Source organism: Epinephelus fuscoguttatus, linkage group LG16 (assembly GCF_011397635.1).
Source record: "Epinephelus fuscoguttatus linkage group LG16, E.fuscoguttatus.final_Chr_v1".
Taxonomy (NCBI): domain Eukaryota; kingdom Metazoa; phylum Chordata; class Actinopteri; order Perciformes; family Serranidae; genus Epinephelus; species Epinephelus fuscoguttatus.
This window is the reverse complement of record NC_064767.1, coordinates 38,689,511-38,713,414: the sequence shown is the minus strand read 5'-3', so window position 1 is coordinate 38,713,414 and position 23,904 is coordinate 38,689,511. Positions and strand designations below refer to the sequence as shown.

The 23,904-nt window shown below is 40.2% G+C and overlaps 1 protein-coding gene across 3 annotated transcripts in view; it reads right to left on the bottom strand.

Moving 5' to 3' along the window:
* The window catches only part of exo1 (exonuclease 1), a 58,467-nt gene extending 36,166 nt beyond the window's left edge, over positions 1 to 22,301 (bottom strand). Inside the window, exons 1-6 of one of the 3 annotated variants that reach the window (XM_049601184.1) lie at positions 22,186 to 22,301; positions 20,230 to 20,430; positions 19,140 to 19,259; positions 7,621 to 7,744; positions 2,643 to 2,780; positions 785 to 997 (exon numbers count right to left, since the gene is read on the bottom strand). In XM_049601184.1, coding sequence (XP_049457141.1) covers positions 785 to 997; positions 2,643 to 2,780; positions 7,621 to 7,744; positions 19,140 to 19,259; positions 20,230 to 20,390 — 756 coding nt within the window. In that variant the 5' untranslated portion in view covers positions 20,391 to 20,430; positions 22,186 to 22,301. Of the gene's footprint in view, positions 1 to 784; positions 998 to 2,642; positions 2,781 to 7,620; positions 7,745 to 8,048; positions 8,128 to 19,139; positions 19,260 to 20,229; positions 20,431 to 20,580; positions 20,602 to 22,185 lie in introns of those variants that run through there. The other 2 variants (XM_049601185.1, XM_049601186.1) reach the window with 2 other exon arrangements.
* Between the last annotated feature and the right edge of the window lie 1,603 nt (positions 22,302 to 23,904).

The following is a 23,904-nucleotide window of genomic DNA, read 5'->3' as shown; positions in this document are numbered from 1 at the left end:
ACAGGGCTTGAGCCCAAACGTGTGTAAACCTCGGTTGGGCATTCACCAAGTGGAGAGAGCTGAGAGATTTGAAAGGTTTTAAAACTGATCCCGAGTTGGCCCTTTTCCTAATCGACAGGTAATTTTTGTTTTTATTTAGAGAATATACCGCAACTTGTTAGACGTTGTTTCACTTCAATATATGACGACATGGAAGTTAAGAAATTAGAAAGCATAAGAAATTCAGAGCTACACCAGTACATTTATGATTTTCTGGTCGCTCTCCAAAACAAATGCATGCAGTAATTGCCGGCTGCAGTCGAGATTTTACGAATGAAGCTGAAGGCTGCAGTCGGAATTTTATGACACCAGGCTGTGGGTGTCATACCGCTTCAACCAAAAGGGGCGCTATAATCAACGAAAACGGAAAGTTCCGCACAGCTGCTTTAATTATAAATTTCTTTCAAATTTTTTTGATTGTAGTGTTGGTATTGGTATTTCAAACCTAGTCTGTTTAATTAATATTTACCTAATAAAGACACAAAGTAACCTTAATGAGTCTCATTTAAAATCTGTTGGACCTCCTAGGAATGCTAATACCATTTTTTTTTCCATAAGTTGCATTTTAAGACCTTGGAGTTTATTTTGTTTGTGTTCCTTTTCCAGGCTTTAGTCAGATGACTGAAAGATACTTTTCTCAGAAGCAGGTTTGTTCATCAGTTCTTCTTAAAAGCCAGGTACCTTTGGAATCAAAACTTCAAATCAATGCACAATCCAACTTCACTATCTCACCATCTGTACTCACCTTGAGGATATCAGGATCTTTGGCCAATCGCAGCAGTTTGCATGCCTTGCCTAGGCCGATGCCATGTAGGGAGGCCAGATAGTCACATCCAGAGAGGATGCACATGTAGCGAAACTTCTCCTCTGTAAAAACGTTGCCCAGAGCACGACAGCGGCCCATGTTAGTTTGGTCTATCTCCAGTCCATTGCCCTGCTTGTCCATTTTAAGGATGACCTGCATGATTGTGAAAGATGATTGATTTAGAAGTTGGTGGCAAAATATGAGCAGTGGTAGCCATGAGGCCACTGCTTTTGTCTCATGTATGGTTTGCTGCAAACAGGATTAACACTTAAGCGTTTGATTTATTCAACTCCTACTAACACTTGTCTGATATAGTCTGTTGTTTCTCTGTTTCACAGGCATGCCAACTTGTTGTTCTTCCTGTAGCACGCAAAGTTTTAGTACCCTTCTCCATCCATGCAGAAAGTCTGAATGATGACAACAGCGGATAGCATTCCTTGTCCATACAACCATCAGGGCCCAGTTCTTTAAATGCACCAAGCAGCTCTCAGGCTAAACTAAAGCAGTCTGATGATTAATTTGTAAATCCCGATTTAAATTATCTCGGATTATTCATATTGGCTGAGAGCTGATCATGTATTTGTGGTTACATCTAGTAGGTGTGTTGAGAACCTACTACTACTACTACTCCCCAGACAGAGTGCTGAGTGGAGTGAATATATGATTAACTTGACTGTTTGTTAATTCATGTAGAAATATAATGCTCCCTTGCTCTGAACAACAAGGTTCTCATTTTAGTGTAGAGCATCAGACTGAATTTGCGAATGCACCATGTCAGGTCACTCACCCTCCAAGACCGTGAGTGTTACTTTGATAAGTATATACTGACCAGACCAGACTGGCCGACCCGTATGCTCTCACTCAGTGGATGGATGATTTGAAAGGATTGCTGAAGGTTGGATGGCCGGCTTTGTGGTTGATTACTATGCCAATCTTACAAAGAAAGACAACACTTGAATGGTTTCCTTCAGTTTGTTTTGCCATTGAAGCTAACACGCTAAAAAGTACGCATAATGGAGAAATCCAATATTCCTCTTAATACATCACCAATTTCTGAGGAGGTGGACATGATAACCCTTAATACACATAACATTAGTCATCCCTACAACAGTAAATACTTTTTTCCTAACCTGATATGAAGTGTGCCCTGCACATGCGAGCATTTTTGATGATCGCCTCCTTCCAGTCCTTTCGTCTTATTGCATTTAATTAATTCAAAAAGTTTTGAGCCATGACTCCCTCTACTCTAGCACCCAATAACAACAATAACAAGGTGACATTTTGTAGCCTACAGCCCTGTGGGGGCAAGTCGTGTTTTGCCTCCAGCCAACAAACTGTTGTCATTTTGACGTCTGCCCTAAAAGGGTCTAAAGCCCAATATCACAAATCACAGCTGAGGGGCTGCTTTTTTAAAAAAAATAAATTTTATATACTTTCTTAAAATTAATTTTTTTCTCTCCATTGTCATTAACACACAGGTCCGAAATACACACACATGCACAAACAGGACCTATATATGCACAAAGTGGAGAGATGTCAAAGTGGAGAGACATAATAATAATTAACATAATAACATAATATAATAATTACAGATCATGGTGATATAAAATAACCTGCATTTTTTTTTTATCATTTTCGAATCAATGTTATATCAACACTCTTCTATTATAAGTCTGCAAAAGTGAGCCATTTGTGATTGAAAATTACTTCATGTATGTGGTTCTCAGTAAACTGTCTGGGTCATGACCCAGCTAATCGTCAATAACTAATAATAAACGCCTCCCTTGGATTTCGATACCTTTTTGCAGCCAAATGCCAGCAGGTCAGAGTCTTCTGTGATGACAGCCTGGGCCAAACCACATTTAGTGAGGTAAGCTAACTGAGCATCAGCTTCATATGGGGCCACAACACAGTCCACTCCTCTTGCCCGTGCAGCCTGGTTAAAAACAAACCCAAAAAAAAAAAAAACAGAGAGAGAAAAAGAAAAAATGTCCTACATAAATTCATCAACATGCAACATTGATGAGTGTAACCACAAAGAATTAAAAAAAAAAAAGTAACAGAGAAACAAAGAAAGCAAAGCATGTATCTGTAGGGTTCAACTGGACAAATTACATTTTCATAACCTTTCGTGGCCGAACCTGATGTTTTAAATCATTACTGAATGATTAATATTGTACAAACACAATTCTAAAAACACACTGTTCAAGACATGAATAATGCTAATAACTAAGGGTGCACGATATTGGATTTATCCGATATACCGACAAATAACAACTCATTTGGCCGATAACTGATACTAAGGCTGGGCAGTATATCGATTTTTTACAATATAACGATATATTTTCAAACAAGATATAGATTTAGACAATACCATTTGTTTTGTACTGTTTGATATAGGGTCAAGTTGCATTACATAACGCATACCAGTGTTCATCTCTCCTGTCTCACACTCTCTGCAAAGCTCCACCCCACTCACTCACAGTTTCTCCATCAATACTCAGAGAGACAGAGCTGCTCCATCAGTGTGTGAGATGAATGAAGTTACCGCAGTAGCACATGTACACTACTGTGGGCCTTTTCCTCTGTAACTTAAGCCACGTCCATTCAAGCCATGTTGTGCAGACTTAGGTGTCAGTTATCAGTTTACACATGTGGTGCCACGCCGAGCTGCGAACCTACTCCTCCTCCGGAGTAGCCGGGCCGCCTGCACTCAAGCTGTGACGTCTTGCCCACCGCAGCCAACATCCGACCGGACTGTTTCTCCCCTTTAAAACAAGCCATGTGTGTTGTGAGACTCTCCTCACCACTGTCAGCAGGAGACGAGAGAGAAATGTGTTTTTAAAAGTCTGTGTGTGTTCAGCTCTCAGTGCTTTTGTAGCTTCTAACTGAATCTCTGTGGTTTGGAGTTTAGTTTCTCTCCTGCGTCTTTTTACTGTACATATCTGATTTATTTTACTGTTTATGTTGGCCAACCACCGTATTAGAAGTTGTGTGAAGTTGCTGCTCGAAAACTCAACTTTTCCTTATTTTGCTGGTTCATAATAAGTTTTTACATGACAAAAATAACAGAGGACTTTTATTTTAAAGACTCTAGAGGAATTAAAATATGTTTATTACCGACTTATCAAAACTTTATTTGTGGCTTTTCTTCAATTAAGACAAGTCTAATAATACCGCAGGGAGGAAGAGTAAAAGCAGAAACAGCCACAATGAGATGTTGATGAAGAGCTGAACAGGCCAACAGGCTCTTACTGCACCTCTGCAAACAGCTCACCTCCAACAGGTGAACGTCTTTTACCTTTTTACCTGCCCTGCTATGGAAAAACACATGCAGCAAAAAGAACAGGGGACTTCAGCCATGGATCAATTTGCAACTGAACATGTAGCCCACTTAGTAGAAAATACCGGGGGGATGGATATGGATATATATATATATATATATATATATATATATATATATATATATATATATATATATATATATATATATATATATATATACATACAGTACAGGCCAAAAGTTTGGACACACCTTCTCATTCAATGCGTTTTCTTTATTTTCATGACTATTTACATTGTAGATTCTCACTGAAGGCATCAAAACTATGAATGAACACATGTGGAGTTATGTACTTAACAAAAAAGGTGAAATAACTGAAAACATGTTTTATATTCTAGTTTCTTCAAAATAGCCACCCTTTGCTCTGATTACTGCTTTGCACACTCTTGGCATTCTCTCCATGAGCTTCAAGAGGTAGTCACCTGAAATGGTTTCCACTTCACAGGTGTGCCTTATCAGGGTTAATTAGTGGAATTTCTTGCTTTATCAATGGGGTTGGGACCATCAGTTGTGTTGTGCAGAAGTCAGGTTAATACACAGCCGACAGCCCTATTGGACAACTGTTAAAATTCATATTATGGCAAGAACCAATCAGCTAACTAAAGAAAAACGAGTGGCCATCATTACTTTAAGAAATGAAGGTCAGTCAGTCCGAAAATTGCAAAAACTTTAAATGTGTCCCCAAGTGGAGTCGCAAAACCATCAAGCGCTACAACTAAACTGGCACACATGAGGACCGACCCAGGAAAGGAAGACCAAGAGTCACCTCTGCTTCTGAGGATAAGTTCATCCGAGTCACCAGCCTCAGAAATCGCAAGTTAATAGCAGCTCAGATCAGAGACCAGATGAATGCCACACAGAGTTCTAGCAGCAGACCCATCTCTAGAACAACTGTTAAGAGGAGACTGCGCGAATCAGGCCTTCATGGTCAAATAGCTGCTAGGAAACCACTGCTAAGGAGAGGCAACAAGCAGAAGAGATTTGTTTGGGCCAAGAAACACAAGGAATGGACATTAGACCAGTGGAAATCTGTGCTTTGGTCTGATGAGTCCAAATTTGAGATCTTTGGTTCCAACCGCCGTGTCTTTGTGAGACGCAGAAAAGGTGAACGGATGGATTCCACATGCCTGGTTCCCACTGTGAAGCATGGAGGAGGAGGTGTGATGGTGTGGGGGTGTTTTGCTGGTGACACTGTTGGGGATTTATTCAAAATTGAAGGCACACTGAACCAGCATGGCTACCACAGCATCCTGCAGCGACATGCCATCCCATCCGGTTTGCGTTTAGTTGGACGATCATTTATTTTTCAACAGGACAATGACCCCAAACACACCTCCAGGCTGTGTAAGGGCTATTTGACCAAGAAGGAGAGTGATGGAGTGCTGCGGCAGATGACCTGGCCTCCACAGTCACCGGACCTGAACCCAATCCAGATGGTTTGGGGTGAGCTGGACCGCAGAGTGAAGGCAAAGGGCCAACAAGTGCTAAACACCTCTGGGAACTCCTTCAAGACTGTTGGAAAACCATTTCAGGTGACTACCTCTTGAAGCTCATGGAGAGAATGCCAAGAGTGTGCAAAGCAGTAATCAGAGCAAAGGGTGGCTATTTTGAAGAAACTAGAATATAAAACATGTTTTCAGTTATTTCATCTTTTTTTGTTAAGTACATAACTCCACATGTGTTCATTCATAGTTTTGATGCCTTCAGTGAGAATCTACAATGTAAATAGTCATGAAAATAAAGAAAACGCATTGAATGAGAAGGTGTGTCCAAACTTTTGGCCTGTACTGTATGTATATATATATATATATATATATATATATATATATATATATATATGTATATGTGTGTGTGTGTGTGTGTGTGTGTGTGTGTGTGTGTGTGTGTGTGTGTGTGTGTGTGTGTATCGCCATTCAGCCTGAAAATAGTGGGATATGAATTTTGGTCCATATCACCCAGCCCTAACTGATACCATTGTCATATTGTTGTCATATATCTGTGTTGTATGGAAAATGATGCAACTTTCTTTCCTGAATCCTCTGACTGAATATACCTCTTTACCTGTATGCTTGTACTCTAGTTTATCTTTATTTCTTTGTATTTTCGTTTATGTAGGCCTACATATATAATACCCTGGTTTAAGACCATGTATTTGTGTTTGCATTGTGTAGTAGTATTATGTCATCATCTGATTTATATGCATCTATAAAGAACATTTCCTTTAAAATTCGAAAAGCCCTAAGGAAAATGAGAATTCACAGCCTTTTGTTTTCTAAGGGTGTTTTAATTTATCAGGTTTTTAAGAAAATGTAAAACAGAGTTTACTTAGTAGAGTTCAACTTGAATGGGAGGTAATTTGCTTGTTAAACTGTCAGCCTACGACGGGGACAAAGAAGAAGAAACGGGTCAGAACTGGCAACCCTGGAGAGACAGTAGTATGGAGCAGAGCAGCCAACAGTTAGGAGGAAAAAGTACTCAACAGTGAGCCAACAAGAACTGACTGCAAGCATGGGAGCATGCACAGTGGGGGCTTTTGTTTATTGACTGTGAATGACTGAAAAAAAACCCCCAAAAAACCCCCCAAAAAAACCAAAACATAACTGCTGTGCCACAAGAACTGTGTAGACAGTTTAGCCCGCCCAGCCTGGACTTTCGCTTGCTAGCTGTTAGCTTGCTTAGCAGTTGAGTTTACGTTGGTCCGTGGATCAAGAGAGGACAACACTACATCAGAAGACACACAGCATTGCAGGAGTCATCCTTGGACATTGTGGGTTTTTTTGGCATCAGCCTTTGGATTTAAAACTGCTTTCTGTGAAGGACCCTGTTAGGCAGCGGCCTCTGGATTTACTGAGGTCAGGACAGTGCTGTGTCGTAAGTTACTGAATTCTGAACGCACGGATTCACTCCTCTGTGAACGTCTATGCAGTATGTACACTGGTGCTCAGACCAATGGGAACACATCTGTGGGCCCAATTGTTTTATAGTTCAATATGTATTAATACACTGAAATGACAAACTAATTTGGGTCTCTGGTTACTTTATGGTGGTTGTGAATATTACCTTCACAGAGTGGTATCAGCTTTTCATACAATACTGTCAGTCCTTTTGCACCAGAAAGTTAGTATCATAAGCACTGAAGACATGTTATCTTTGGTTGACGGTCCTTTCATTTTTATTTGCAAGCATGCCAGATTTATATGTTCTGCTTTGTTACTCTAGTGGTAATTAATGCAGTATGAGCCAAATGTGAAAGGGTTACTCCTCTGTTTATCTGTTTTAATTTTTGTCATTTATATTCTTCAAACATTCATGTATCACACCTTTATATCTTTCAGATATGTTGTTATGTTACTAATGATGTGCCAATATTATTGTGCATCCCTAAAAGGAATTCATAAATTACTTTGGCCTTCCAGAAGATATAAGTTCTCACCTTAATAAGATTATGAGCCATGGTTGGGGTGATGTTTACACAGCGAGAAAAACAGTCTCTGGCCTCGGACACTTTGCCTTCACGTAGTAGCTGTCGGCCTCTCTGAAGGTTGACTTCTCTGCGACTGAAAGATGCGTGAATGAAACCGAATGGCACTCAGAGTGAAATCTTAAATCAGATATTAAAGCAAAATGAGAACTACAGAAAGATAATTTGTTCTAAAACTAAGTTATGTTTACATATAAACCTACAAAAACACAGCTGTCTAGAGATAATGATGCTATGACACCACTGTGTAGGAGCAAAGACAAAAGTAGACCAAACACAGACACAGCCCAGCTTCCTTGTTAAGGATAACGACAAAGTTTTGGATGTCTTTTTGTCTGTGACATTAAGTATATATTGGTGGAGGGGTTGTTTGGTCTTACCTGTTAACAGGTCTGTACATTCCTTTCTGCACCTTCACACATAAACAATGTTGCTCTGTCACGGTTTTGGAATGCAGTCCTTCAAATAAAGCAATCTTTGTCTGAGCGTGTGTCATCAGGTATGAAAAACAATGGACTATGTTTTGTACAGGCCAGCAGTTCGTCTCAGAAACTCTGGATCATATCAGAGTTCCATTTTCTGTTATGATCACATTTCTTTCTTCAGACAGGATTCCCTGTCAAGCTTGTTTCTGTTTGAGAGATGGTGCAATTCCAATCTACGCTCTCTCCTTTCTCAACTCTGGCCTCAGTATTTAGTAGTTTTCAACCAAATAAGCCCTTTTCGTATATGTTAGCTACTCGTTTCCTCTCCTGAATACAGTATTGGTAAGTTGTGTGAAAAACCCAACCTTACTGGCACTCACTGGATCTTCCCCAATGTCTTCACATATCTGATCTGGCGTAGCAACTAACAATTATATTTGATTAATTAGGAGTTCAAGTTTTTCTTCCGAAGTGTTTGTACAAATTCTCATGAGATGGTACATCGTAAACACATGACACTTTTCCAAATGATTGGAAGTGTGACCAAATGCTGCCCAAAACGTATGACCCCAATAAGTCTGATGCTGGCACTGTAATTGACATTAAAAAAAAAATCAGTTTTGGAAAGGCCATGGTCCTCACATTGTTAATCAGGCTGACTTTAAATTTGACATACAAGTTCAGCTCAATGTGCTCTACCTTTGAAGCCTGCCTGACTAGATTTTCCACCATTTTTAAATTTCTGAAAGACACATTTTTGACATCTGTCTCAAGCTTATCAAAAGTTATCAAAAGCTTTTGATATCTTATTTCATTTTGAAGAAACGGACCAATGGGATGTGGCTCCGCACATAAATAGATCTAACTCCAGTATATGGGGTCAAATCAGTCTCATAATGAATGAACTCATGCAGGGTTTCTTACGAATACACATGCTCTGGTTCGCAGTTGTATTTCGGACTCACTAATGTACACCATCTGTTTTGCAAATGCACATGCTCTGGTTCACAAATAAAATTTTTATGCAAACTTGTAATATAAATTCGGAAATGCACACGCTCTGCTTCACAAATATTATTTTGAGGCACACTTGTAATATAAATTCACAGATCATGCGAATCGCTGAATGTGCATTTACAAACTGCATCTCATTTCTGAACCTCTCCACATTTGTGAGAGAAATCTGTATGGTGAATTTTGAGACTCCCCTGATGTCGCAGGTCAGCGAACGTCACCATTGGCTGATAAATCTGTCAATCAAATTTAGGATTCTGACTGACAGATTCATCAGTTAATCAGGAGTGTTCACTTTCAGCCAATCGTATGGCTCCTTACATAGGGTGTATTCATAGTTTATGTTCATTCAAACACGTTACTTGGCTAAGCAGAACGCTTCAACGCATTATAATTCAACACTGCATGATTTACGAGGGGATAATAAGAAAAATGTGTTACTTGCTGGTTGAGATTGATCCATGTCCATGTCACCGTTTCAGTTTAGCGTGTCTTGATTGAAGACTGCAAACAGTAGCTCAGTAGCTCTGCGACTGGTTTGAAAGTATGGAGAAAATGTAAGGAGCCATACGATTGGCTGAAAGCAAACACACCTGATTAACTGATGAATCTGGCAATCAGAATCATGAATTTGATTGACAGATTTATCAGCCAATGGTGACGTTCATTGACCTGCGACATCAGGGGAGTCTCAAAATTCACCACACAGATTTCTCTCAAAATGTAGAGGTTCACAAATGAGAAGCAGTTTGTAAATGCACATTCAGTAATTCGCATGATCCGTGAATTTATATTCCAAGTGTGCCTCAAAATAATATTTGTGAAGCAGAGCATGTGCATTTCTGAATTTATATTACAAGTTTGCATGAAAATTATATTTGTGAACCAGAGCGTGTGCATTGCGAAACAGATCGTGTGCATTAGTGAGTCCAAAATACAACTGTGAACCAGAGCATGTGCATTCGTGAAAAACCCTGCGTGAGTTCATTCATTATGAGACTGATCTGACCCCGTATCATTACCATTCAGCCAATCATCAGGAAACTTACAGGATATGTCCACATTAGTACCTGACACATACCATAAAGTTTCATTCAATATGATCTCAAGGGGGCGCCATAAATGCAAAACTTGAGCATGGCATAACACATGAAAGGAAATAGTCCAATCACTACAAAATCGCAGGATTTGTTTTATTACAACGTTGAACCATGTGTGTAAAATTATTTCAAAAATATCAATAGGGGACGCCATCAATTCCAAAGAAATGCATTCACCTGGTGCAAAATTTGGCCATAAATCAAAGACAGTTTGTCCAAACGTCACCAGACTGGAAGGATATTTTTAATTATGCTATTAAAGCACATCCCCAAATTGTTTCTGAAAATGACCAATAATAAATAAATAACAAATAATAAATAAATTTTAAAAAAAAATTAATTGTTATCTTTAATGTAGGTGTTGTGCGCTGTCAAAGGTCTTGATTCTTGCAACTTTTAGCCATCCATGGTGGCTTGAACCCCGAAATCACCACTTGAGGCTAAAACTGGTCAATTATTTTTTAGATTAATCCCTTAATGGTTTGCTCCTTAAAATGTCCAAAAATAATATTATGCTGCCCTCAGTATATGTGCTGTGATACACCTTGACAGTTAGACAAACTCCTTCCTGACATCACAACTCTGGAGACAGTTGTCCATTGTCCACAGGTTTATTGACGTAAGAAAGAGTAAAACTAAAACACACAGAAAGCATAATGAATAAAAATAAATTGCTTTGTTTTTAACTGCTACTTTTACATATTTATTGCTTTATTTACCAACATATGTTCCTGTAAACCATTGTATTTTAACACATTTTAACGTACAGTACAGGCCAAAAGTTTGGACACACCTTCTCATTCAATGCATTTTCTTTATTTTCATGACTATTTACATTGTAGATTCTCACTGAAGGCATCAAAACTATGAATGAACACATGTGGAGTTATGTACTTAATAAAAAAAGGTGAAATAACTGAAAACATGTTTTATATTCTAGTTTCTTCAAAATAGCCACCCTTTGCTCTGATTACTGCTTTGCACACTCTTGGCATTCTCTCAATGAGCTTCAAGAGGTAGTCACCTGAAATGGTTTCCACTTCACAGGTGTGCCTTATCAGGGTTAATTAGTGGAATTTCTTGCTTTATCAATGGGGTTGGGACCATCAGTTGTGTTGTGCAGAAGTCAGGTTAATACACAGCCAACAGCCCTATTGGACAACTGCTAAAATTCATATTATGGCAAGAACCAATCAGCTAACTAAAGAAAAACGAGTGGCCATCATTACTTTAAGAAATGAAGGTCAGTCAGTCTGGAAAATTGCAAAAACTTTAAATGTGTCCCCAAGTGGAGTCGCAAAAACCATCAAGCGCTACAACGAAACTGGCACACATGAGGACCGACCCAGGAAAGGAAGACCAAGAGTCACCTCTGCTTCTGAGGATAAGTTCATCCGAGTCACCAGCCTCAGAAATCGCAAGTTAACAGCAGCTCAGATCAGAGACCAGATGAATGCCACACAGAGTTCTAGCAGCAGACCCATCTCTAGAACAACTGTTAAGAGGAGACTGCATGAATCAGGCCTTCATGGTCAAATAGCTGCTAGGAAACCACTGCTAAGGAGAGGCAACAAGCAGAAGAGATTTGTTTGGGCCAAGAAACACAAGGAATGGACATTAGACCAGTGGAAATCTGTGCTTTGGTCTGATGAGTCCAAATTTGAGATCTTTGGTTCCAACCGCCGTGTCTTTGTGAGGCGCAGAAAAGGTGAAGCGGATGGATTCCACATGCCTGGTTCCCACTGTGAAGCATGGAGGAGGAGGTGTGATGGTGTGGGGGTGTTTTGCTGGTGACACTGTTGGGGATTTATTCAAAATTGAAGGCACACTGAACCAGCATGGCTACCACAGCATCCTGCAGCGACATGCCATCCCATCCGGTTTGCGTTTAGTTGGACGATCATTTATTTTTCAACAGGACAATGACCCCAAACACACCTCCAGGCTGTGTAAGGGCTATTTGACCAAGAAGGAGAGTGATGGAGTGCTGCGGTAGATGACCTGGCCTCCACAATCACCGGACCTGAACCCAATCCAGATGGTTTGGGGTGAGCTGGACCGCAGAGTGAAGGCAAAGGGGCCAACAAGTGCTAAACACCTCTGGGAACTCCTTCAAGACTGTTGGAAAACCATTTCAGGTGACTACCTCTTGAAGCTCATGGAGAGAATGCCAAGAGTGTGCAAAGCAGTAATCAGAGCAAAGGGTGGCTATTTTGAAGAAACTAGAATATAAAACATGTTTTCAGTTATTTCACCTTTTTTGTTAAGTACATAACTCCACATGTGTTCATTCATAGTTTTGATGCCTTCAGTGAGAATCTACAATGTAAGTAGTCATGAAAATAAAGAAAACGCATTGAATGAGAAGGTGTGTCCAAACTTTTGGCCTGTACTGTGTATATATATATATATATATATATATATATATATATATATATCCTAAGGAAAAGTCCTTTTTGATACAAACCTTTATAGTAGAGGTGTAACGGTACCAAAAAATCATGGTTCGGTAAGTACCTCGATGCGGACATCACGGTTTGGTTGCTCAAATGTTTCACCAAGTTTGTGTTGTCTCTCGTGTTGTCTTCCTTTGCGAGGCAGACTTTCTCCTGTCTTTTTTCACATGCACCAGCTGCGAATGTTGATACAGGTGTTGTCATACACACCACTTGTGAATATGTGCTCCAATAGGAACAAGGAAGGCACTTGTGTGCATAAATGAATTAAATAGATTAATGAATTGAATCAATTTAAAAAGTACCGGTATTTTCCAAATGCAGTATAGTACCGTTTGGAATACTCTAGTACCGCGGTACTATTTTAGTACCGGTATACCGTGCAACACTAGTCTAGAGTGTGTATATTTGAAGCAGTTTTACATGTACTTTGCTGATACACGTGGTATAATAATTGTATAATTCATTTTAATTGGATGTTAAGAACCGATTTTGACCATAATTAGAAGAGTATGTGCCTATCGCATGCAACGTGTCCAAGTATACAATCTCGTATAATAAAAAGCAATAAGTTTTTTTTGGAATAAAGTAATAAACCTATTTTACAAATAAGAAGACCGCTTTTTCAGACCTGCCCACTTTGCCTGGTGAAAAATCTCACAAACTCGGCTTATTCTCCAGATCCTTTGTGCTGGTGCAGGTTACCTCGTACCGCAGCTACGCCTGGATGGGGTGTCGTGGTCGTGCTACTGCCATTTTCCTGCTTGATACCTCCTACTACTGCTGTTATTATTAGTCATCCTTGTACTGTCATTATACACATGATACATATGATTATTGTCACATGCATAGAATATCATCTATTAATATATACCTACCACCAGGTATGAAAATGGGTCAGGGGTGGAAAAAGGTGAGAAGGATACGAGACCCAGCACCTGCTAGGGGGTCCCGGGGTTATGCTCCCCGATTGTTTGTTTTTTTCACCTTGCCAGTCCCTGCTTATTGATCTTCCTGAATACATCTGCCACATGGAATGAAACCTCTTGTCCTTTCACCTCTACTTTAGCTTCCAATTTAAGCCAAGACCAGTTTAAGCTGCACTTTATCCCTGTATCCAGTTGTTTAACAACAAGAGCATCTTTCTCTCCTAACACACTCATTCTGAAAGAAAAACAATTAGCTAACGTTAGTTTAACTAGGGTTAGCCAAAAGTTAGCTGTTAGCTAATATAGCTAGCTAACTGTGCCTGTAACACACACAAAAACATTATCTAACATTTGCAAACATTAGATAATCAACCAGACTGAGAATGACACATCTAAACTTAGCAAGCTATGTTAGCTAGCTAGCTAGCTAGTCTAACTAACGTTAACTGAATAGGCTGCCGACGCTGATGTTAGTAGATATCTGTACTGTATCCGGTTACAGGCTGCCACTCCAAAATATCACCATTCCGAAAGGTCGCCACTGTGAAATGTCGCCATTCCGACGGTCCGCCATCCCGAATTCTGGTCCCTGAGTCCTAACAGTAAGCTATGGCGAGCCTGTAGAAGCCGTATTTCCCATGCATGTCAGCAATTTTCACCGGGGACGCACGCGAGTAATTCAGGCTGACACCCCTGGTAATTTTATTAAAAAGCACAGCATATATGCCCACAGTAGGTTATTATTATTATTATTATTATTATTATTATTATTATTATTATTACTATTAGTATTGGGTCTTTTAAGAGTGGGCTACAATGAGTACCGGACCATCAAATCCAATAATAATGATGATAATAATAATAATAATAATAGTAATAATCGTAATAATAATAATAATAATGATGATAATAGTAAGTTACTGTGGACCTATATGCTATGCTTTTTAATAAAATTACCAGAGGAGTTAGCTGAAAAACAGGTATTGTCTGCCTGAATTACTCGCAAGCATCCCTGGTGAAAATCGCTGAAATGCATGGGAAATACGGCTACTGTCAGAACTCAGGGAACAGAAGTCAGAATGGCGGACCCTTTGAAAAAAAAAAAAAAGAGGAAGGACTGCCACTCCAATTAATGAAAATGAATTTTCGGAATGTTGACCCTTCGGGATGGCGAACGACCCCCCTCATGGGTCGCTGTATTGGCTCCGTTTCATTAATAGATCCATGATTGGCTCCCTTCACCAAGGAGTTTCACGTACGCACATTTTGTTTCAGCCCTTCATCCGTGCGCATATGTTTGCTGCGTCTACATAATCTACTGTCATTACTGTCTGTCCTGAATCTCTCTCTCTCTCTCTCTGGCTCTGTCTCAACTTCTCTCTCTGTCTCTCTTTATGTATCATTTTGTCATATGGATTACTGCAAATTTATTATGATGATCTGTTCTATACGCATCTATTGTACATCTGTCCGTCCTGGCTCTTCCTGAGGTTTCTACCAATTTTTTTCTCTGGTTGTTGGGGGGGAGTTTTTCCTTATTCGCTGTGAGGGTCCAAAGGACAGAGGGATGTCGTATGCTGTAAAGCCCTCTGAGACAATTTGTGATTTGCGATATTGGGCTTTATAAATAAAATTGATTGATTGATTGATTGAAAAGCGACCTACATGATCTCTTTGCAAGGTGGGGTGTCTGTACTGTCACAACAACAAGGTTATAGTTGGTAAACAATGGAGGAGAATCTGGTGGTAGAAATTGCTGGATAACCAGAGCTATACAACTTTACAAACTGCAGTTACCACCATCTCAATAGAAAATAGCAGGTGTGGAAGCATATAAGTGCAGTACTTGGATCAACCATCATGGAGGTGAAGCTCCACGACCAACTGGTGGTACTCCCCGTGATCCACCCTCCTTTTTAGGGTCTCATGTACCCACACAGATCTGTTTACCTGTGCACAACAAACTATTTGCTGACAGCCTCTTACCCTCAACCAGAGTTACAGCAAGTACCCTCTTTGTGGTGTGTGTGTGTGTGTGTGTGTGTGTGTGTGGGTGTACATCTTTTGCACAGCGGCAATCTTTGTCATTCGTCCTCGGAAGAGGTCTGTCGATAAATTTGCGCCCTCCTTGAGCCATGCCCACCTCCATTTATTTTTCACCCCTCTCTCCAGTTCTGCTGTATTAACACCAGGTTTAATATATTTTGCCTCCATCTCTCTGCCCTGCTCTACTCTACCAGTAGACTACTGCATCCGCCTGTTACCCAAAAAGCACACGGTAGTGTTTCCCCTAGGATGGGGTTGTAGCAGCGGAGGTGAAGCACACGCATGAAAAATAATTTCTACATGCGTGAAACTTTTTTGTATGCTTGCAAAGCACAGCCTGCTGGGATGTTTCTATGTATCTACTGGCACCAGAAGGGCTCTTTAGGACTAAGTACAGTACAGGCCAAAAGTTTGGACACACCTTCTCATTCAATGCGTTTTCTTTATTTTCATGACTATTTACATTGTAGATTCTCACTGAAGGCATCAAAACTATGAATGAACACATGTGGAGTTATGTACTTAACAAAAAAAGGTGAAATAACTGAAAACATGTTTTATATTCTAGTTTCTTCAAAATAGCCACCCTTTGCTCTGATTACTGCTTTGCACATTCTTGGCATTCTCTCCATGAGCTTCAAGAGGTAGTCACCTGAAATGGTTTTCCAACAGTCCTGAAGGAGTTCCCAGAGGTGTTTAGCACTTGTTGGCCCCTTTGCCTTCACTCTGCGGTCCAGCTCACCCCAAACCATCTCAATTGGGTTCAGGTCCGGTGACTGTGGAGGCCAGGTCATCTGCCGCAGCACTCCATCACTCTCCTTCTTGGTCAAATAGCCGTTACACAGCCTAGAGGTGTGTTTGGGGTCATTGTCCTGTTGAAAAATAAATGATCGTCCAACTAAACGCAAACCGGATGGGATGGCATGTCGCTGCAGGATGCTGTGGTAGCCATGCTGGTTCAGTGTGCCTTCAATTTTGAATAAATCCCCAACAGTGTCACCAGCAAAACCCCCACACCATCACACCTCCTCCTCCATGCTTCACAGTGGGAACCAGGCATGTGGAATCCATCCGTCTCACCTTTTCTGCGTCTCACAAAGACACGGCGGTTGGAACCAAAGACCTCAAATTTGGACTCATCAGACCAAAGCACAGATTTCCACTGGTCTAATGTCCATTCCTTGTGTTTCTTGGCCCAAACAAATCTCTTCTGCTTGTTGCCTCTCCTTAGCAGTGGTTTCCTAGCAGCTATTTGACCATGAAGGCCTGATTCGCGCAGTCTCCTCTTAACAGTTGTTCTAGAGATGGGTCTGCTGCTAGAACTCTGTGTGGCATTCATCTCGTCTCTGATCTGAGCTGCTGTTAACTTGCGATTTCTGAGGCTGGTGACTCGGATGAACTTATCCTCAGAAGCAGAGGTGACTCTTGGTCTTCCTTTCCTGGGTCGGTCCTCATGTGTGCCAGTTTCGTTGTAGCGCTTTGATGGTTTTTGCGACTCCACTTGGGGACACATTTAAAGTTTTTGCAATTTTCCGGACTGACTGACCTTCATTTCTTAAAGTAATGATGGCCACTCGTTTTTCTTTAGTTAGCTGATTGGTTCTTGCCATAATATGAATTTTAACAGTTGTCCAATAGGGCTGTCGGCTGTGTATTAACCTGACTTCTGCACACAACACAACTGATGGTCCCAACCCCATTGATAAAGCAAGAAATTCCACTAATTAACCCTGATAAGGCACACCTGTGAAGTGGAAACCATTTCAGGTGACTACCTCTTGAAGCTCATGGAGAGAATGCCAAGAGTGTGCAAAGCAGTAATCAGAGCAAAGGGTGGCTATTTTGAAGAAACTAGAATATAAAACATGTTTTCAGTTATTTCACCTTTTTTTGTTAAGTACATAACTCCACATGTGTTCATTCATAGTTTTGATGCCTTCAGTGAGAATCTACAATGTAAATAGTCATGAAAATAAAGAAAACGCATTGAATGAGAAGGTGTGTCCAAACTTTTGGCCTGTACTGTATATACAGTACATTTGTGAACAGTAATGAGCAGGTGAAATGTCTGTCTAGCTTACATATGAGGTGTCTCAAGATTTAGGAAAATACAATTGTACTGAATATAATAAAAGTAAAAAGTCACTTGACGTGCTGCTGTTTTGTGCTACGATCTATTTAAGTGTTGGAAGTTGTTATTTACGTGACAACGCCCGAACGCAACACTGGCTCCACTCCAACAGTGCCGTGCTATGCTGCTGTGCAAGCAGCGTGTTTGTCTGTGCTTTGATGGTTATTTACACACTGTCCATAACAATAACTTTGTTAGCTGACAAACTGCACCGGGCTCGGGTCAGGTTTGGTCAGGAAAATGCGGTCAAGCTAACACAAGCTAATCATTCAAACGCAGTTCAATTGTCCATTTCTGTTGCACATTCACCCACACTCATTTGGATATGAGGCTGTACATGTGCATAGAAGTAGTGTGTTGAAACCCCATCCATGTGTGTCTATGTGTTTACATCAGTGTACATGCTGTTTTTAGACCCTCCCCACTCAGCTCTTATTGGCCAGCTGAGTTTGATAACACTATACTGCTTTTATTTCCGCTGTGAGGGTCCTAAGGACAGAGGGATGTCGTATGCTGTAAAGCCCTGTGAGGCAAATTGCGATTTGTGATATTGGGCTTTATAAATAAAATTGATTGAATTGATTGATTGATTGATTGATTGATTGACTGACTGATATACTATTGGTGGAACTACCCATGTGCTTCGCTGAAAATCAGAAGATGATTCGTTAAATGCTAACCTATGCCAAGTTGTTGCCACAAAAATAAATAAATAAATAAATAAATAAAATAAAAAAATAGAAATGTCCGTCAAGCCGGAAATCCAGTGCCACGCCGGAGTACTTTAAGCCCTGCAGCTATCTGGTCAAGCCATGGATTTTATATGGTGGAAAGTAGTGGAAGGCAGTGAATAATTTTTCACAGAATCTGCTGAAGAAAAAATGCAAAACAACTCACACTTTTACTGTGTATTTATGATGATTCAATTCCAGTTCCTCTCTTTCACCAGACTAACTTACTTGCCTTGTTAACTCATCAAAAACACACTTTATTTAAATGTGATTGTATCAAAATAAAACTCACTACAACTGTCTTGATATGTGTCGTTAGTAGTTTAGTTAGTTCACGCTTCCTATTAACACTAACTCCGATGTGCTCAAAATAATTCCTTATTGTACCAAGTTAGATGTGAAAGCTCTGCAGATGCAGGCCGGCTGTTTACAGTCATGTAACATTATTCCCACCTGACCTCTGGTGGCATGTGATGTGCACTACACAAAATATATAACATCTGTGTTTTTGACAGTATTAAAAGTCCTACCGTTTGGATTTCTACACATCCTAGTACACTGTATACCATGATAACTCCCGAGCCTCATGTCCAGGATATGTATGTGTGGTGCATCCATACAGTCAAGGTCAATACTCACTCTCTGCGAGCCTTTTCCACTTCTTGTTTTGAAGGCAGATTGCGTCCATCAAACACCAGAATTGGTTTGATACTGAAGGTCAACAGCATGTCCACATATTTCATACAGTACCACACGTACCTAGGATGGGATACATTAAAAAATGCCAATATCAGTTCTACACACTACAGTCAGTCCTCATTATAAGATTACTGTTAGAGCCAGTTATACAATAGAGAAGTAGTTGTACATCATTTTGCAGTATTTGATTTGCTAAGGTCAAGCACTTCAATAGTTCATTGAAGTATGCTTCATTAGGACAGTGTTAATTTGGCTGATAAAAACTTTGACATACATTTTTCATCAACGATGTTTTTACCATGACAAAAACAAGACGATGACAAGCTAAGAATAGAGCTTAATAAAAACTAAGACGAAATCTGTTTGATTTTTTTTGATAAGACGAAACTTGACAAAAATGATATTGGTGGACTATCGGACACTGAAAGCCGAAAACTGCCGTGTTCAAATGCCAGCAAAAAAACTCACACCTGAGCAGCTTCAGCTGTTGGTACGAGTTAGTGAGCTGTAATTCAGCTGTTGCAGATTATGAAAGAATTCATGCTTTAATTAAGTTATTTTCCTGCTTCTTAACAGTGAGATGGATGAGTCAGAGTTTACAATGAATCTGGGTACAAACCCTAGTTGTCTCAGATAAGTTATTTGTGGTGTCAAAGTTTTTGAGAGCAACAGAGAGATGTTGAGCTTTTCAAATGATCAGTGTGTGCACGTAAATCACCCTCTAAACCTGTCAAAACTGCTGAAGAAATGACAGTTTGTAAGTGTGTAGAAATTATTTGTAGTGGTAGAAAAAATTTGTCTAAATTACATTTTTATACAACCTGTCACCTTGATTCTAATTTCTGATACATGAATTAGCGTCAGTGGATTAGTTTAGAGATAAACAGAAAACATAATGACTAAAAGTTGACTAAAATGTTTTGAACTTTTGTTGACTAAAACTATGCTAAAACTATGAAGGATAAAAAATTGACTCAATTGTGACTAAAGCTAATTAGTATAGTAATTAATTAGAGTAATAAATGCTTACTGATCAGTTGGTTCTCCTTTAGCGAGCTTCTCCGCACATGAAAATGCTCCTTTATGCAGCCAACAATATGTGTCCACAGCCACAGTCTGGCCTTTGTATTTTTTCACATTGACAGGCTCTGCAGCATCTTTGATGAACTGCAGCAGTCCAGAGATTCCCATCGTCAGCTGCTGATTTTAGCCACACTGTTTGTTTCTGAAACTGTAAGAGAAATAATAATAAACACAACTTCTCACACTGTGGATGAGGAAAGGTATACCCACAACACAAAACAGCTACACACAGGAGCTCAATTTCCATATATGCTAAGAATGTTGACATTGCAGATTTGTTGCTGTTGTTGATGTTTACCATCATGGCTCTAGGATGACAGAGCCTTTTCTGTGCAGCCCCTCAGCTGTGGGACACTGACAGGAAAACAGGCAGCAAAAAGCAGTTTTCTTTGATAGCATAGCACGTGCAACATATAGACCGACGTCGCACTGTAGACTAATTAACAGACAGATTAAACAGAATAGCAGCTCTGTGTCTCTCTTTTAGTGTTGCTGGAGAACTTGAGTGAGTGAGTGAGTGAGTGAGTGAGTGAGTGAGTGAGTGAGTGAGGCAAAGCTGTGCAGAGTTTGAGAGAGGAGAGATGCACACTGGTATGCGCTATGTAACACAACTTGACCCTATATTCATATAGACGGTGTTGTCTTAATTTATATCTTGCTTGAAAATATATTGATTTATTGTACATAGTCATTATATCACCCAGCTCTAATGGGGTATTTATCCATAGCCAGTGTGCCAGTGCCAGTAGATGTCAGTCAGCATGCCCACCAATTTGGACAAGCAGGCAAGAGTCCAACACAGAAGCAAGGCAATTTACTACTGAGGAGGAGTCAGCAACAAAACTTAATTTAGCCACCTTAAAAAAAAGTCCCACCTATTATTAACATTATCAGTTTAAGTGTATGCAACATTGAGAGTATTTTCACCACTTTACCTTACCATCAGACAGCCAATTTTAACAGGGAGGCGGTTAGTGTCTTCAGTTACCTATCTATGCTCTTGTCAAAGCCACAACACACCATTTAAAAGATATACAGATATACAGTTATTTTAGCTCGCTTACATTACATGCAGACGCTGCTAGTCTACCACTGTTTCAATGAGTTCGGTAGTTTGTGTTATTGTGTGACTTTGTTGAATCTAAACAAGCATTTTAAACGCCAAAGTCACAAAACAACACACAAATTAACTGTTCAAGGCAGTGATAGACCAGCTGCTCTTGTGTTCAGCAATGATAAATCACCATTTTCTCATCGGAGACTGGCTTTGAATACAGCTATAGAACTGCTTCATTTTCCAGCTGGAAATCACTAACATTAAGGTAACGCAATAAATATATTCTGCATATAGCGTATACATTGACCGATATTGATTTTTTTAGGTAGGACATTTTAAGGTGGCTAAAATATGTTTTGTTGCTGACCCCTCCACAGCAGTAGATTGCTTAGCTTCTATGTCAGACTCCGGCCTGCTTATCCAAACTGGGGACATCTACTGCACACAATATAGGCCCTACTGTCTATGGAAAACCTCATATAACGTTAACCCCAGTTCAAAAAAGGAACTATCCCTTTAACGAAGGTAACGTTAATGTAACCTTAACGTTAGTTATCCGTTAAAGTTATTTCCTTCTGTCCTCATCCACCAAAATCTGTTTGGGGAACATATGTGCGCCAAATTTAACATAAAATCTCAAAAGTATACATGCCATCGAGTTATGTCATATGGCATGTGTATGTTTGTTAATAAGCAAGTCAACATTAAGTTGGAATATGTAATATGGATTTTTTTTTAACTTAACGACGTGGATCGTTTCTTCGCTTACATACTGGTAACGGTGGTGGCAAATGACGTCCATGTAACGTTAGACTACAATAAGTCAAAGATGACACACACACTTACCTAGACAACACGCAGGGGCAATATACTGTCAAATTCAGTAAAAGTCACATTAAAGTTTCCTCTTTCCTGTGATTTTTATCCACACAGCAGCGAGCTGCAGCGAGTTTAGTTTTAGCGGCAAACGAAGGAATTCAGTAAGAGCTTCTGCTATTGGCCAGATGGACCAAGAGGGCGGGCTGAACCAATAATACCTAACTGCAGCCACTGCTACCAAATGGGGTGCGCTCCAAAACATGACCGCTACAGCACGTTAACGTGTTGCTGTGTGAGCTACCTGTTTCTTGTTTACTGTGGTACAACTCAGCCTCAACAACAACTCCCACACTACCTGCTCCTATGGTGGCCATCACCTGTCAGAGATTAGTGACATACTGCTGCCTCTCCATGCGCTACATGTACAGCCAGTGTCCCCACCCTCGCTTTTATGAAATGCGGTACGCCGGTGCTTATGCCAAGCCTGCCAGCAGAAAGGCATGCGTACAGCTCTATAGACTATACGTAGACGCCGCATCGAGTGGGTTTGCCCGCTGCTGCGATACGTCAACGTCGCCGCCATATTGGATGTGGCAAGGCTGCGCTGTAAACTAATACAGTGAATGGACTTAATTTCATAAAGCGCCTTTCTACAAAGAAATTTACGTTAATGCCTTTCGTTTATTCATTCACACACACACTAATATACTTGGGAAACAGTTAGGCACCAAAAACAATGTAGGCCTATTTGATCTTCTCAGATGGCTAAGATAATAACTTCATTGATCCCACACAGAAGTAATTCACCTTATATCAGCTATAGCCGTAACCACGCCAAAACAACCAACAAACAAGAACTTAGCTGTAACTCCAACTGTGCACTCCTGCTCTCTCCTACCAGCCCCCTCACACATTGCCCTCATTCCCGTCACACCCGTACCCCGCCCCCCTACCTATACTCATTCAATCCCAAACATGCCATTAACTCACAGAACACTGACATTATAACAGAACATTTACTACAGGGTCACTACTATATATATATATATATATATATATATATATATATACATATGTGTATATATATATATATATATATATATACACACGTGTGTGTGTGTGTGTGTGTGTGTGTGTGTGTGTGTGTGTGTGTGTGTATGTAGGCTATGTGTGTGTATTGTTTTTCGGCACTGCCTTGTTCTCTATAGCTGATATAAGGTGAATTACTCCTGTGTGGGATGAATGAAGTTAGCCTATTATCTTAGCCATCTGAGAAGATCAAATAGGCCTACATTGTTTTTGGTGCCTAACTGTTTCCCAAGTATATTAGTGTGTGTGTGAATGAATAAACGAGAGGCATTAACGTAAATTTCTTTGAAGAAAGGGGCTTTATGAAATTAAGTCCATTCACTTCTATTAGTTTACAGCGCAGCCTTGCCACATCCAATATGGCGGCGACGTTGACGTATCGCAGCAGCGCTCGATGCGGAATCTATGTAGGCTATATATGTCTATGGACGCACACTACAAGTTTCATGTTTGGTTGCGCCTTCGTGCCTCGTATCTGCAACTCATAACAAAACAGAGAAAGGAGAAAATAGGCTCGTTCGAGATGAACTGCGCCTCGCCTGAAAAGCAGACGAGAGCAGGCGGCCGCAGCGGGGGCGGTAACAAAAAGCCGCGGTGAAGTCGGACAGTTTCCCGACAGTTTCCAGCAGCCTTCAGTCCGTACAGGAAGTCACAGAC